This window comes from Panthera leo, chromosome A3 (assembly GCF_018350215.1).
Source record: "Panthera leo isolate Ple1 chromosome A3, P.leo_Ple1_pat1.1, whole genome shotgun sequence".
NCBI classification, from domain to species: Eukaryota; Metazoa; Chordata; class Mammalia; order Carnivora; family Felidae; genus Panthera; species Panthera leo.
This window is the reverse complement of record NC_056681.1, coordinates 101482039-101498653: the sequence shown is the minus strand read 5'-3', so window position 1 is coordinate 101498653 and position 16615 is coordinate 101482039. Positions and strand designations below refer to the sequence as shown.

The 16615-nt window shown below is 46.3% G+C and overlaps 1 protein-coding gene across 2 annotated transcripts in view; it reads right to left on the bottom strand.

Annotated features, from left to right (window-relative positions):
- Nucleotides 1-15440, bottom strand: part of RPIA (ribose 5-phosphate isomerase A) — a 32247-nt gene extending 16807 nt beyond the window's left edge. The window contains exons 1-3 of one of the 2 annotated variants that reach the window (XM_042932974.1): nucleotides 14728-15440; nucleotides 5753-5813; nucleotides 4025-4080 (exon numbers count right to left, since the gene is read on the bottom strand). In XM_042932974.1, coding sequence (XP_042788908.1) covers nucleotides 4025-4080; nucleotides 5753-5813; nucleotides 14728-15012 — 402 coding nt within the window. In that variant the 5' untranslated portion in view covers nucleotides 15013-15440. The remainder of the gene's footprint in view (nucleotides 1-4024; nucleotides 4081-5752; nucleotides 5814-14727) is intronic. The other variant, XM_042932973.1, reaches the window with a different exon arrangement.
- Between the last annotated feature and the right edge of the window lie 1175 nt (nucleotides 15441-16615).

Below are 16615 nucleotides of genomic sequence, written 5' to 3'. Positions count from 1 at the left end.
ATAACAATTTTAAAAGGAGTCCTTTGAGGTCTTGGCATTCCTCCTCTACCTTCTCCCAAACTCCCGCCCCATGTGACCAACTCAAATGTCATCCTTCCCGGGAAGCCCTCCCCAATTCCCCGGGCAAGGAGTAGGCTCTCCTTCCTCTAAAAGGCACATTATCTCTACTTCTCTACCATTTAATTATAAATAATGACCCACGTAAATGTAGCATTAATTCATCCAACAAACACGTACAGAGTGCCTAAAAGCCAGGCACCACACTGGGCACTGGAGATGATGATTAACACCTCCCATGCATAGGAGCCTCACATCCCTATGATACTACGCATATCCTCAGTGATCACCATGTCCAACTGAATTCTGCCTCCTCACCACCACCAGCAGCCACCCATCCCAGTTCCCATCCAAAGTCCAGCATGTGATAATGCCTAGGGGCACGGGTACCCCAGTGTTTATAGCAGCGCTCTCAATAGCTAAATTATGGAAAGAGCCTAAATGTCCATCAACTGATGAATGGATAAAGAAGATGTGGTTTATATATACAATGGAATACTACTTGGCAATGAGAAAGAATGAAATCATGTCATTTGCAGCAACGTGGATGGAACTGGAGCGTATTATGCTGAGTGAAATAAGTCAGTCAGAGAAGGACAGGTATCACTGTTTTCCCTCATATGTGGATCTTGAGAAACTTAACAGAAGGGCATGAGGGAGGGGACAGGGAAAAAATAGTTACAAACAGAGAGAGAGGGAGGCAAACCACAAGAGACTCTTAAATACAGAGAACAAACTGAGGGTGGATGGTGGGGTAGGGGAGAGGGGAAAATGGGTGATGGGCACTGAGGAGGGCATTTGTTGGGATATGCACTGGGTGTTGTAGGTAAGCCAATTTGGCAATAAATTATATTCATAAAAAATAAATAAATAATAAATAAACAAATAGTCCAGCATATGAAAGGAGCCCCATGAGTAAGTGTTGTATGGCTTCTGCAAGCCCTGGGACCCTCATCTTCCCAGACAATAAGCATTATTTATTTATTTATTTATTTATTTATTTATTTATTTATTTATTTTCAATATATGAAATTTATTGTCAAATTGGTTCCCATACAACACCCAGTGCTCATCCCAACAGGTGTCCTCCTCAATACCCATCACCCACCCTCCCCTCCCTCCCACCCCCATCAACCCTCAGTTTGTTCTCAGTTTTTAACAGTCTCTTATGCTTTGGCTCTCTCCCACTCTAACCTCTTTTTTTTTTTTCCTTCCCTTCCCCCGTGGGTTTCTGTTAAGTTTCTCAGGATCCACATAAGAGTGAACACATATGGTATCTGTCTTTCTCTGTATGGCTTATTTCACTTAGCATCACACTCTCCAGTTCCATCCACGTTGCTACAAAGAGCCATATTTCGTTCTTTCTCATTGCCATGTAGTACTCCATTGTGTATATAAACCACAATTTCTTTATCCATTCATCAGTTGATGGACATTTAGGCTCTTTCCATAATTTGGCTATTGTTGAGAGTGCTGCTATAAACATTGGGGTACAAGTGCCCCTATGCATCAGTACTCCTGTATCCCTTGGGTAAATTCCTAGCAGTGCTATTGCTGGGTCATAGGGTAGGTCTATTTTTAATTTTTTGAGGAACCTCCACACTGTTTTCCAGAGTGGCTGCAGCAATTTGCATTCCCACCAACAGTGCAAGAGGGTTCCCGTTTCTCCACATCCTCTCCAGCATCTATAGTCTCCTGATCTGTTCATTTTGGCCACTCTGACTGGCGTGAGGTGATATCTGAGTGTGGTTTTGATTTGTATTTCCCTGATGAGGAGCGACGTTGAGCATCTTTTCATGTGCCTGTTGGCCAGGATCTGCCCTAGCTTTAAACAGTCCGTACCCCTGTCCACAACATGGAGAACTCTGTACACTGACCTCAGGAACCATAGGGGTAGGACCTGCTCCCATCTGCAAGTCCTACAACTCTCCCTTCTCCCCATCTTTGACTGAACTCCACACGGGTCCCCTGTGAGTGTGGCCCTGCATACACAGGGAAATCAGAGTCACAAACAACACGAGCTTCCCACACTCATAACATGAGTTATGGGACGAACTGCGTTCCCCTGAAAAAAAAAAACAAAAAAACAAAAAAAAACCAGGTTGGAGTCCTAATTCCCAGTACTTCAGATTGTGACCTTATTCGGACATAGGGTCTTCACAGATGTAATCAGGTTAAGACAAAATCATTAGGCTGAGCCTGGGTGGCACAGTCAGTCAAACATCCGACTTTGGCTCAGGTCATGATCTCGTAGCTCGTGGGTTCGAGCCCGGCATCGGGATCCATGCTGACAGCTCAGAACCTGGAGCCTGCTTCAAATTCTGTGTCTCCCTCTCTCTCTCCCCCTCTTCCCCACCCCTCTCAAAAATAAATAAACTTTTTTTTTTTTTTAAAGAAGGGTTAGAAAAGACAAAACTAAAAAGATAATAGGACAAAACAGGCCACGAGCACCAAGAATAAGACAAACATCCTAGAAAGAAAGAAACACAGAAAACAGAGGCAAGAAAATTAAAGGAATGATAGAAAAAAAACCTCCCCCAAATTAAAGAGTATGAGTTTGCAGAATGAAATGTCCCAGCAAGTGCCCAGAAGAATAGAAGAAAACGAACCCCACACTGAGACACAGTATGGTGAAATGTCAGAACACTGGACACAAGGAAAAGATAATATCAGGGTATAAGGGTTCAGAGTGTAAAAAACCGGTTTCATACAAAGGATCAAGAATCAGAATGGCATCAAACTCCTTTAACAACAAATGCAAAATGACACAATAGAGAAATGCCTTCAAACTTCCTCAGAAAAGATCTAGTATATAATTCTCTAAGCCAAATAACCAACTTCAAGAAAGGCTAGAATAAAGACATTTTCAGGGGCCCCCGGGTTGAGCATCCCATCCCTCTCTCGATTTCAGCTCAGATCACCGCCCCAGGGTCATAGGATTAAGCCCCGCATCTGGCTCCGTGCTGTGTGTGGAGCCTGCTTAATATCCTCTGTCTCTCTCTCTAAAAAAGTAAAATAAAAATTAAAACAACAAAAATTTTTAAAGACATTTTCAGACATCCAAAGTTGTCAACGACTTGGCATCCCACAAACTTAGCTTCCCAAAGGATGTACTTCACCAAAACTGAAGGAAACAAAAGAGGTGGAGCAGAGGGAGAAATGAGGAGAAACAGGACCAAGAAACAGGGCGATCCAAAAGGGGAGAAGAGAAGGAAGGTTCCTGACTGCAAAGCTATGTAACACGTTACCAACCCCGAAGACCCAGAGACTCGGCCAAGACGAGATGGATGGAGCGGAATACCCAGAAAGAAGTGAGATTTTCCCATCTGGGTAAGAGCTTGGGCCTGAATTAGTAAAGTGCACGTAGATAACCAAGCAAATGAAAAAAACAAAGGCAACATTTACTTCACTTGCAGGAAAACAAAGTAGCAAGGAGGTTAAGGAAGAATAATCACAGCACAGGACACAGTTCAGCTGTAGTTTGGACAATCACAACTCTGTAAACACTGAGTAATGCTGCACCAAAATGTAACTGTACTGGAGGATTAGGAGAGAAAGCTGCCTGTGAACTGGGGAGCAAGGAGATAAAAAAACCAGCAAACACCCACTTCCATTCATCCATTCCGTGGAGAATTATTACGCAAAGTTGAAAAAAAATTTTAAATAGCAACAAAAGCATGTCGTTTCCAGATACTAGAGCAAATACCCAACCAGCTAAGAGTTTTAAAACTGCATATACTATGCCGTGCTGCCACAGGATACACTCAAATATTCAGAGTGAGTACGTGAATGCGTCTAAGGCCACACTTCCAAGGAGCAATCCTCAGAAAATAAACTCCTCTCCTGCTCCTGGCTCCCCCACCTACAGCAACCCTGGTACACAACCCAAAGCCACACCTCCATGTCCTCGGGACCCAGAAGATTCAGCAGCCAAGTGCCAAGATGCAGAATGGAAAGCAGGACATACCTGAAAGGAGGTGGGAATGCAGACAAGGTTCAGATTCTCTTGTTTCACTCTTTCAGCTGTGGAGACAAAAGCCATGTTGGTGGTTTTTCACTCTCCTCACTTTATTTTTCTTGTCAGGTGCACATCTGCTCAAGATCCAACAGAAAAGGAAAGGTCTGGGGCACCTGGGTGGCTCAGTCGATTGAGCGTCCGACTTCAGCTCAGGTCACGATCTTGCGGTCCGTGAGTTTGAGCCCCGCGTCAGGCTCTGGGCTGATGGCCCAGAGCCTGGAGCCTGCTTCCGATTCTGTGTCTCCCTCTCTCTCTGCCCCTCCCCCGTTCATGCTCTGTCTCTCTCTGTCTCAAAAATAAATAAATGTTAAAAAAAGAAAAAAATTTTTAAAAAAAGGTAAAAAAAAAAAAAAAAAAAAAAAAGGAAAGGTCTATTCCCCCACTGACAGCCGCCTTTCATTCTGTGTCCCCAGCCTTGGTGAGAAAGTTTGTGAACACACATCGCACACACAAGACAGGGACAGGAGTAAATACTAACTACGAATAGAGCTATGTCAGGTGTTTGCTACTACTACGTACCTGGCAATATTCAAAGACTTTTGTACATGTGAACTCTTCTCATCCTAACAACCCAAAGGTAAGCTGCAATTATTATTCCCACTTTACAGATGAAGAAACGGAGGCACAGATAGGTAAAGTCACTGGGTAGTTTTATCACTAACAGGTGGCAGAGCTGATATCCCATGCAGTCCAGCTAGCTCCAGTCTTAACTACTTCCTTATATTGCCTCTCACAGAAAAAGGAGAACTTTACATGCATAAAACATATAATCATTTATAGGCCACCAGAGGGCGGTTAAACAGGGTTTACTTATTCTTTTTGGATTTGTGCATTTCGGTGAGGGGGGGGGGGATCTTAAGAAAAAACTACCTTATTAAAAGTTCCAATCTTTTGACTCATTGGGTCTGCAACATGGGAGGTTCAGAAGCCACTATTATGAAATGCACAGTAATTCCTTTGCCCTGCAATCCTCCACACACTCAATGGTAAGGTAGAAAGGTATGTAACACAAAAGCCCGTGTTAAGGCAATAAGGATTCCAGCAGCCATCACGCCAGCACCACAGCCACTCTTTTAAAGACAAAGTGTTCCTGGACTTTGTCTCCTGAGCACTGCCCCCGCCTTGGCACCTAGAAGAAGCAATCAGCATTCAGGCAAGTCTCTCCTGGGCTTTGTTTTAACAAACAAAAGCAGGGCAGTAAAACCTGTTGAGCAGCCACAGGGGCTGATAATTCCAGAGCCTTTCCTAAGCTCAGAGACAGACACCCTAATCAGTAAGCCAGTACCTGCAGGAAGGAGCCACCAACTCTGGGTGCCTCATATCCACTCCAGGGTCACGGACAGGCGAGCCTGCTCTGAGCTCAGTTTGTCCACCTGAAATTAACTGAGGGACCCAAAGGCTTTAGAAGCCTTGCTTCAGGGCCCCAGGGGCCACACACAGGACCACTGATGAGGATTAAAATTCTGTTGAGATCTCCTCCTAAATCAGCTCCTACCCTCCACATCAGCAAAGTAAACAAAGCCAGGGCATCCCCCAAAGTTGGCTGAAGAGGCCCAAGAATACCTCTCAGAAGAGCAGAGCTGGGCAGGTGCCAATGCTGTGCCCCCCTCCATCCCCCTCTTCCACATCTTCATCCCCGTGGCCCCCACAAAACATCCAGACAGCCCAAGAGCATACCTATTCGCTGTACAGCATGAACGATTGTAGAGCCACTTCCAATTCCCAGCACTTGGTTATTCTGCCAAAAAAAGGAGAGGAAAAACAAAAACTCATTAATACCATATGTGATGCCCTCTTTAGCCCACTTCCTAGATCAAGGTGCTGTGCCCATTTGATAGCAACATAAGCACTGAACAGAACCAACTGAGAGTACTTTAGCCTAGTGCCCATGGCAGTTTATCAACAGCTCCTTCTACTCTCATCTGACACTAACATCACCATTTCCTCCTGTTAAAAAGGTAAACTGAGGCACATTAAAAATTTTAAGAATTTATTTGAGCAAGTCAGGCCGCATTCAATCTGGCAGACAGAAAGGAGCCCCGAGGAGCTACACGAAATGAAAGACTTTTACAGCCAGAAGGAAGTGTGAACAAGGAAGTCACAGCAGGCAAAACAGCAGACTGGTTATTGCCAGGTTACTTTTCCTTTGGAGACAGTAGGGGCCACTGAGGCAGATTAACTAACTAGTGCCGAGCAGACAATTCCTGATGGACTAACAGAACATTCCATTTCTGGGAGGGCTGAAAATGTAATTAAATCTTCTTTTGGTGATACAGGCTTAACACAAGTGACTTAATTCGGGGCCTGTTGTCTTGCTCATTGATGAGGGAACATGGGGTAAGCTGAGGGCAAAATACAGGCTGGCACCACCACCACCCCCCGCCCCCCAGGGTGGAAATATGTGTGATATTTCCTGGACACTCCTGGCTACCCAAGAACAAAGGAAAGGGGTTTAAGTGCTTGCCATGGTGATGTGGGAAACTAAGGCAAATGAAAAATTAAACTCCCTTACTGCCTACAGTCCATTGACAAGTCCTTGAAACTGGCAGAGTAACCCCCCTCTAGGAGCTCAACTGTCTCCATGATGGCACTTTGCTAGGGGCAAAAGAGAACCTTGGCTGAACATTGTCCCAACCTTCAGGAACCTGTAAGTCTACTTCCTTAATCTCAAGCACCCCAAGAAATACGCTGGCAATCATACTCTCAACTTATTGCCTACCGATATACATCTGAAAGGTCTCATGACTGAGGTTTTACTAAACAGTAAAAAATGGCATTTCCCTAGCTAACAGCTAGCCCCTCAAGGTCCTGGAAACCTTGCTTCCAAAATCCCTTAGAGACTTCTATATCCCTATATATATATATACATACACATACGCACACACACATATATGTATGTACACACACACACACACACACACATATATATATATATATATATATATATATATATATATATATATACACACACACATACATAGTGAGTAACCTGTCATGACCCCAGTGCAGCTCTTCCTGTCCACAGGGTCCTGTCTCCGTGCCTTAATAAAATCACCTTTTTGCTCCAAAGACTTCCTCAAGAATTCTTTCTTGGCCATCGGCTACGGACCATCCCACCATCACCCCAAAACTTCATCATTTACAGCAAAAAAATTTTCACTATGGGCTTCCCCTTGCACAATGAGTTGTTAATCAGTTGCTGGAACTCTAAGAAATTTGACACAAAATATTTCAGCATACTGAACTTCCTGAAGTTGCTTATTCAAAGTAAGGTTATGTAGGAGGTAACTGATATTGTGAAAAGATTATTTAAAAAAAAAAAAAAGAAAATTACGAGACTTATGTCAATATAAAATGAATAGGTCATAGATTTCATTTAGCTCATTAAATTAATGAGTGAATGGGAAAAGATGTTACAACCTGTCCACAGGAAAAACCCTAGAACCGAAATTCATATGCAGTCAAGAAATGTTGAAATGAATTTACAAGAGTCTTAGGATAATAATCAGTTGACTCTCATAAAATTTGCATTTCTATGAACAAAAATTACGTGCATTAAGAGTGTTCTACAAGTTAAAGGTCTCTCCACAGAGTTGTAAATGGCCTAGTGGAAGGCCATTCCAAAGAAAGGATATTTAGTAATGTCTTTTGCTCATTTCCTTAAATTTTGCCTTATGGTGTTGAATTCTTCTCTAAAGCGGAGATAATTAGGGTTGAGGTCACAAGGGATTGTTGTGAGATTTGACTTATATTAACATTTAATAAATATTCTCGGTAAGTGCTTAATGAATGGTAGCTTTTGCTCTGGTTTCTAGCTGTTTTGCCTTAGTCTGGCAGGAAGTTGCTTAGGAACTGAGTGAGCTCCACATTAGTTCCTAATTGTAGTACCCTGACCCTGTTTTGCTGTTTGTGGTCTAACTGACCCCGGCTGGGCCCCTACTCTGCCGCTCGTCTGCTCACAGGGATTCTCCCCCTTTCTTAGGATAGCAGGCTCCTGAGGCCTGTTTCTTGTCCTCTGTACTCACAGCACTCTTACCCATTGTCCCTACTGCAGGTGAAGACTCTCTCATAATCCTAACTAAGCTTCACCCTCTTCCCGTATTGAGGCAGCGTTGTGCAAAATAGGGACCTTCTGGCATCAAGTGGACGGATGCTGATGTGGTTTCCTATTTCAAAACGTCTGCCATCCCCTTCAGACAGGGAAACTGAAGCGACCCCATGGGAGGGAAAAACACCCTGCTTTTTCGCTTTTTCCTGCTTCTATTCTTGCTAGTGATGAGGGAGCCAAAGGCAAACTGAGGGCAAAGCACAAGCTAACACCCCAGACCCCTCTCTCCAGGTGGGATATGTGACATTCCTCAGGCACTTCTGGCCGCCCAAGACCAAAGCAAAGGGAAAAACAAACTGACAGAGATCACAGTCGTGCAGGACGTGGGTCTCCATCAGTTTGCAACTGTTTGGGTTTTTTTTAATTTTTTTTTTTTAACGTTTTTACTTATTTTTGAGACAGAGACAGAGCATGAACAGGGGAGGGTCAGAGAGAGGGAGACACAGAATCTGCAACAGGCTCCAGGCTCTGAGCTGTCAGCACAGAGCCCGACGCGGGGCTCGAACTCATGGACCACGAGATCGTGACCTGAGCCGAAGTCGGCTGCTTAACCGACTGAGCCACCCAGGCGCCCCAGTTTGCAACTGTTTTAATGATTTACAAGAAAAAAGGCAATCTCCCGAAACCTACAGACTCAGCTTCCCGACACCCTAACATCACCCTCCCCCTCCATAGTGATGTGGGGAACAATGGCAAGAAAATGTAGATAAAATTAAATTTCTTTATAACCTGCAGCCCATTGACAAATACTTGAGATAGGCAGAGTAAAACATTCCTCCGGGAACTCCCCATGGTCTTAACGTTAATACTTTGCTAGAGGGAAAAATAACTTTAGCTCAAAAAAAGCAAGACCTCCAGTATCTTCTGAGTCTTCACCAGCATATGAAAGTCTGAGAACTTCCCACTGCCTTTACACACACCCCCTCCCCCCAAACTCCCAGGTATATAATCAGTTCGAACCCCAGAGCAGCTCTTTGGCCCACCGGTCCTGTCCCCATGCTTTAACAAAGGCACCTTGGCACCAAAGACATCGCAAGATTTCTTGGCCATCGGCTCTGGACCCTCACCACCACCACTTCAACCTCATCCCTAGGACTGTGTACACCCCCCCACCCTAAACATGCCTTAGGGTATCGATAAAAGTATGTCCTCCTTGTAAAGGTCAGGGAGTTCAGGGTATCTTTAGTCTTCTAGCACAATAGATAACATCTAAGTACTGATGGGGTGGGGTCATCATGAAGGGTTTTCGGAGACTCCTAGCTCCAGGGCATAGGTATAAGTGACTTATGGGGAATACCTGGGCACTCATCCTTTTCTTTTTTAATTTTTATTTATTTTTAGGTTTTTGAAAGAGCTAGAGAGTAGGGCAGGGGCAGAGAGAGGATCCCAAGGAGCCAAGCAGGCTCTTCGCTCAGCAGAGCCCAACCCGGGGCTCGATCCCACAACCCTGGGAGCCTAAATCAAGAGTCTGATGCTCAACCAATTGAGCCACAGAGGCACCCTGCACTCATCCTTGTTTTGACCAGTTCCAGGATGCCTGAGAGGCACATACCCCAGGGCCACTGTCCTCAATAAAAACCCCGGCCCCCAAGCAAAAATGGGAGTCTCTCTCCTTTCCTTCCTGGGTCTCCCAGACACTCAGGTCTGCTATAATCTATCCCTCGCACTATTCAATAAACTCTGCTCTCACTTCCTACCAGCTTGAGTTTGATTTTGATCCTGTGTGAAGCCAAGGACCCTCTTGACTGGTCCTGAGGGACCCTCTCTGGTTCCTCAGACCTGGCCAGGCTGCATCACCCTAAAGGTTACTTTGGACTCTACCCCTTCTGCTCACTTCAGGCAGGCTCTAGATGGCGGGCTTGGTGCCCCCCCTGAAGTTTCCCTGTGATGCCACCAACCTGAAGATGCCTGTGATTAGTCCCTGAGAAGTCACTGAAGCTAGAAAACTCTGCTTTTCACTCTTAGGGTATACCTAGGCTCTGTGTTTTTTGTACAGCTTTTCCTTTCTGACTGCCCCTGGGGATTGGCCAGGAATCTTTCAGTACTCACCTGCAGAACATTTTTGTAAAGCCAGCTTAAATTGCACATTCATTTTAAGTAAGCTAAATCTTTTGCCTGACAGGAAGCAGCGAGTGTTAAAAAAAAAAAAAAAAAAAAAAAAAGGCCCCAAATGGAGTCACTTATGCTAAGCCCCAGGTCACCAAACCAAGACTTGACTTAATTACAGTTTTGGCTCTTCCAGAAAGGGAATCTTAAGCCAGTCAGTCAGGAACTGTCTGATCAGCACTAGCTAGGTAATCTTCCTGAGAGAACTCTGCCATCCCCTATAGCAAAGTGACCTTGTAATAACCAACCTGCTTTTATGCCTAGTCCTAGGTCCTGTCCCTTCTGACTAGAAAAGTCTTTCATTTTGCAAAGCTCTTTGGAGTTCCTGTCTATGTGCTAGGTTGGATGCTGCCCGATTCATGAACCACTGAATAAAGCCAACAGATCTTTAAATTTTACTGTTGAATTTTGTTTTTTAATACTTCATAGGAGACAAAAAATCCTGGGGGCAACTCAGGACAAATTGAGAGCTAGAGCCAACACCCCTCACTCCCCACAGGACGAACACCCAATGCTAGCCCCTGGGCCCGTATCTGATACAGTCCTTCTCAAAGCAAGACCACAGCTCAAACTGTAAAGGATTAGAAAGCATGACCAACAAGCGGAGAGAGCTGCAAAAAAGAAATGAAATGTTAATATCCCAGCCACTAAAGCACTTCCAGCTGGGCCTCTACCTACTGATGGCTTTACCCATTAGCCTCTGTGCTTGCTACCTGATGGAAATCACTTTGACTAACTCATAGTTCCCAAATCACCAAGTCCACCATGGGGCCCTCAGAAGAGAGCTTGTTCTGGGTCAGTATTCCACCTTCAGTGATGCCCTCATGAAGGCAATGCATCATCCAGTAGTCATTTAGCTACCTGCGCAAACGTCAACAGTAAGGTCTTCAAGACAAGTGAATGGTAGGTCACAACACAAAAACAGTCAAAATAGCTGGATATCTGGGGGCGCCAGGCAAGCGTCCGACTCTTGATGTCCACCCGAGTCATGATCTGACAGCACAGAGCCTGCTTGGGATTCTCTCTACATCTCTCCCTCTGAAAATAAATAAATAAACTTAAAAAAAAAAAATAGCTGGGTATCTTCAAGAATGAGAAAATTACTTAATTTACTGAGGCCTACGTAGGCTTGACCTGACTCTCACACCTGACCCGGAGCTGACAGCTCTAGCTATACAGTCATCCTCATTACCATACACTGATGTCGCTCACAGGCTCCCAGCAGGCAGGTGGCACACAGATGAACTCTGGTGAGTCAGACAAGCTCTACGCAAGACTCTTCCCTTTGTGGAGGAGGCCAGGAATTACAGACAGAGGCCTGCCAGGCGCAAGCTCTTCAACCACGTGGTTCTCCTACCATGGAATCAAATGACTGGCCCAGGAATCAGTGTCCTAGCCAAAGCGAAACAGAGACAGCCAAAGGCTGCCTGTGAGGTGGCCCAACAGCAGGCAGCTGCCAAGCAAGCTCTTCAGGAGGAACGGGCCCCTTCTGATGGGCAATACCAGACCACATGTCATATGAAACACTTCTGCTGACCAACTGGAGCTACTGCTCACCAACTTCAAGCTAAGCCGGTCAAAGAAACAAAGCCAGGCTCCAAAGGGAACAAAGGGAGCTACAGACCTTCAGGAGAACATGGCCCTGCATGGTAACCCATCCTGCGTGGCTATACTGCCAGGAACAGGCACATCTGAGGTCAGGGTGGCTACCCAAAGGGTTCAGCTGAGAACTCTCCAGGTTCTCCATCCATCCAGATGTGGAAGTGGTCACCACAGTGGAACACCAATGGGCTGGGCAACTGGAAACCCTACACTCCAGAGATTCTAACTAAGCAAAGGGCCACCACAACCTCCATATTTGTGTCCACACTCCACCAACTCAACCAACATTTACCAGGCAGGCCCTGCTGCAACCACCATTGAGCAAAGATAAGGTTAACTATCCACTAAGAGCTTACTTACTCTTTAGGAGGATAGGAGAGATAAACATACAGATGACTAGAACATAAGACACCATAAAGCATCTAAGAGGTATAAAGCACTACAAAACCGAAAAGATCTCCCTGCTACTTAGGAGGCTAAGGAAAAACCGAAAGGAGGAAATGGTCTATGAACCAAACCCTGAAGGACATATACGACTTTAACAGGCAAGGTCAGAGGACAAGAGCGAGTATTCTAGGTAAAGTGTAGTGATGTTAAAACACACTCTATGCCAGTAGTCTGACTTTTCCAATGTTCTGGTACATGGAGGACAAAGGATTATAGAAGGAAACAAGACTGTGGGCTTCAGGAAAAGAACCACAGCCTCTCTTCCGTGCATTCTCTCCAGCTGGCCCAGTACCGGGCTCGCAATAGATACTTTAGATGTTAACAGGGACATTAAAATGAGGCCACCTGAGGGCCACTGTGACAAGAGCAGATGAGCGCTTCAGAAGATGATAATGGATCACTTGGTAGATTGGCAGAGGGGACAAGATAAGGGCAACTGCTATCCTCTGGCCATGGGGAGAGCTTAAACTGGTAAAGGTGATAGGTCAAAGGGAAGGGTCAGCTCTAACAACATTCCAAAGGTGGGACCAACAGGACTTGGCACATGACCACCTTGATAAACTGACACAAGTGAACAATTTCAAGACACAAGGCACTAGAAGAAAAACATGGCTTAGATTGGGACAAAGGACACCCCTCTCCCCTAACTCCCCAGAGGGCAGCTAGTAGCTAAGCCTTGACAATCAGGCACATGACTATGTTCAGTAAATGTGTAGATTTGAACTCTCCTGTTTGCAGGAGTATACAGGAAATGATTTTCCTTCTCCCTGAAGCAACATTTCTGGCCACCACACTAACTGCCTGACACATATTAGACACTCAAATACCTGGCAAACGAATGAAATGAACAAATCAACGTTTAAAAGCAGAAAATACAAAATTCAGGTAATGTTAGCATCTCAGGAAGAAGCTCTGTAGGCAAAGCAGATGCAACTGAGATTGGTGTGAGGTGCCCCAAAGTGCCAATGAAGCTCTCCCCATGATCACCCGGTAATTTCACAGAATAATGTGGCTGGAATCCAGTGTTTTGTAGCTCTAGCCTCAGGTGGGGGCTTACAGATTTTTATGTAAGCAAATACATTATAAAACGAAAGTCAAGAATACTTAATGTCAGCAAGTATTAATGTAAATAATAGGAAAAGGTATGTACAGATTTCATTTACTCATCTATTAATTACTCACTTTATACAGGCATTTTGAAATTTCAGCTTACTGTCCCAATTTTTCAGCTGAGGCACTGAATCCCAAAAGCAGAGCCAGACTGCACATTTTGCATTGTCTCTGAGAATTCCCATGGAAAACTCCACTGCTAACCAGACTTAGAACAAAATACACCAGAACAGGGCAGCTGGGGAGCTGGTGGAAGGGCACTGGAATAGGAGTCACTCAGTTTGGGTCCCGGAGGATCCTTGGGCATTCCTCTACAAAACATGTTTCGATAGAAACAAGTTACCACACTGGTCCCTCCCACTTAGTCGAGCTGTTTGAGGATCAAACATCATATATCAATGGAAAGTAACTCTATATGCTGAAGCATTAACAAATGTAAACGTAAAGAACTATCATTAAAGGAGAGAGGGAATCTGATACCACTTTCTAAGAAATAAAAAGAGAGACAAAAAGCCCAACAGAGCCCAGGAAACTCCACCAAAGGGCAGAGATACTCCACTTGGCTCCGAGGAAGTACCACAATTAAGATAATTAACCTGACTGATAAAAGCAAATCCACTCAGATTAAGAGACCTCACTAAACAGCACCACACCCGCCACTTAACAAGTGGGGCCACGACCTTACCGGTAACACCTAGACATCTCTGCGCCCCAACCTTATAGAACAGCTTCCTCCAAAATGCAAGCGCCCACCCACCCCTGTGAAAAGCAGGAGGTTTAAAGCCTGAGTCTTCCTGTCTCTCTTTCGCTAGCGAGTACACTCAGGACCGGACGCGCGCCACGCTAAGAACCTCCTTGGAGTGAAATTTCAACGCAATTTTCAAAACAGCTCTCCACTTCCCCAGCACAATGAAAAGCGATGAAGAGCTCTTGGCAGCCTCAGGACTCACCATTTGCCATTTGTTGATAAGGAAGCTGCACGGCAAGTCCCCGCCAGCCCCACTCCAAACACATCAGACACCACCAGACTCCACTTTGCAAAGTGTTACCCCGCCGGACAAGGAGTCTTTTTAGAAAGCTCAACTTTTAGGAAACTCGCCCCCAACTGATTCCACATCTAAAAGATCTTTAAGGAGCAAGGAAAAGCGCGGGGGTGGGGGGGGGGATCTAAACCCGGATAAAGTGTGCACCCTCTCTCCTCTCACGCACCCCCCGCCCAGAGCGCGCAACAGGAGCCCATCAGGCAGAGCACAGGAGCCCCACGCCCGGAGCTGCTCACCCTCACGTGGTTCTCCACCGCCGCGCGGCCCGCCAGCTTCTTGGCCTCCTCGGCCTTGGACATCGTGGAGGGGGCCGGGCAGGCGCCGTTGGCGTCCCCGCCGTAGGTACCTGTACCGCCGACGCCGGCGCGGGTCCCGGACTGCGTGCGCCCGGGAGGCTGCACGTGGGAACCCAGGACACCCCAGCTGTTCCCGCCTCCGCCAGAGGCCGCGCCCCCGGCCCGCCCGGGCAGCGGGGCCAAGACCCGCCCGTAGAGGGTGCTGAAGGGCCCGGGGCGCTGCATCCCGACGCCAAGCTCCAGCCTCCGCCACGGTCCCGCCCCCCGGCTCGTCCGGAAGTGTGGTCGCTCACGCACAGAACGTGCGCCTGCTGCTGCCGGAGTCCTTGCTGGGAGGTGTAGTTCTGTGGCTTCGGCAGCCCGCACCCACGCACCAACAGGAACTACCAGCCCCACAATGCTGCGCGACTGGCGAGCAAATAGCCCGCGACGACCTTCGGTGCGACGGCCCGTGTGTGGCCCGAGTAGCCAAAGTCCGAACCTAGGCGTAACACCTAGCAGAGATGCGTTTACGCCGCGCTTGGGAGGGTCCCGGGGGTTTTTCTTTCTGCCCTCACAACCGGGAAAGGGGTGGTGAAGCTGACCTTGTCGGTTTTCCCAGTAGTAGGAGCGTGGCCGTGGACTCCTTAGGCCAATCGCTGTTCTGGAGACGTCGCCCCCTTTTGAGAGTGACTGCTCTAGACACTCCCCGGGGAAATGCACAAGCGGTTTGCGCGGGCTTGTTATTGGACAGAGAACAGGTTCTGAACCCAGGTTCAGCTGCTCCCTGCTGGAAAATCAATATTCGAGAGACAAGTAACGGTGGGAAAAGAAGGTTATTTTTTTATTCAGGAAACCGGCAACCTGGGAAGATGGTAGACTAACTTCTCAAAGACCGTCTTCCCCGATCAGGCGAAGCCTGAGGGTTTTTAAGGGGAAGGCATTGGAAAAGGGAGGAGAGCTAAGTGCAGAGAAGCAGGTGCCAGGCAGCTAATCGTGTGTGGATGTGACCTTAAACGGACTTGCTGGAGTCAGCGGCGGCTGTTTGTGACTGTAGTAAGGCCTTATCTTCTGGGAGAGCGTGGGCCTTCATTCCTCAAGGCCGGCAAATCTCAAGGAAATTAGGCTGGTTCTGCTGTAGACCAAGGGACTTAGGTCAGCAAGCAAAGTGTGCATAAGCTTGAAGCAAGTTAACCCTTAAGACGGTTGGAGTGCTGTTACACACTGAAATCTTATCATTAGAGCTGAAGGCCCTGGACTACAAGTTTAGAACTCCCAACCTGAGACGTTGTTCTGCACCAGACAGTTTGGGATGGCTTACTTCCTCCAGGATGGATGCCGGGCAGAGACCTGGCAATCCTTGCTGATGACTTATGAAGGGATTCAGAACAGGTGTCCCCAAAATGTGCCACTTTGTCATGTGGACTGTTTTGAACTGAAAGCAATCCAGACCCTGAGGAACTCAAGAGAAACTTTGCCCCTCCCTTAACTGCCTAGAAGTATCTAAATTGGGTGTCTTTTCTAGAATGAGAGTTATTACCAATGATAAATTTTATCTAACATCTGTATAGCAGGGCAAACATCTAATTACCAAACATCTTTCTTATTGCCCTGTGAATTGCCCTTCTCCCCTTTGAACTCCACAGCACTTATCCCATTCCTTAGCTTAGGCTGGCATATATACATATGATCTCATTTGTCTTGATATATGCCAAGAATTTCTCTGTGAAGCCTTGAGCAGCATCAGTCAGATTTACCAGGTACCCAGCCCCAAAGAAGGAATGGGTTTGTGTCTCATTTCAAGAAGGAGGCAAGAAAGAAAGAAAATAACCTGTTCTGCCACCTTGGT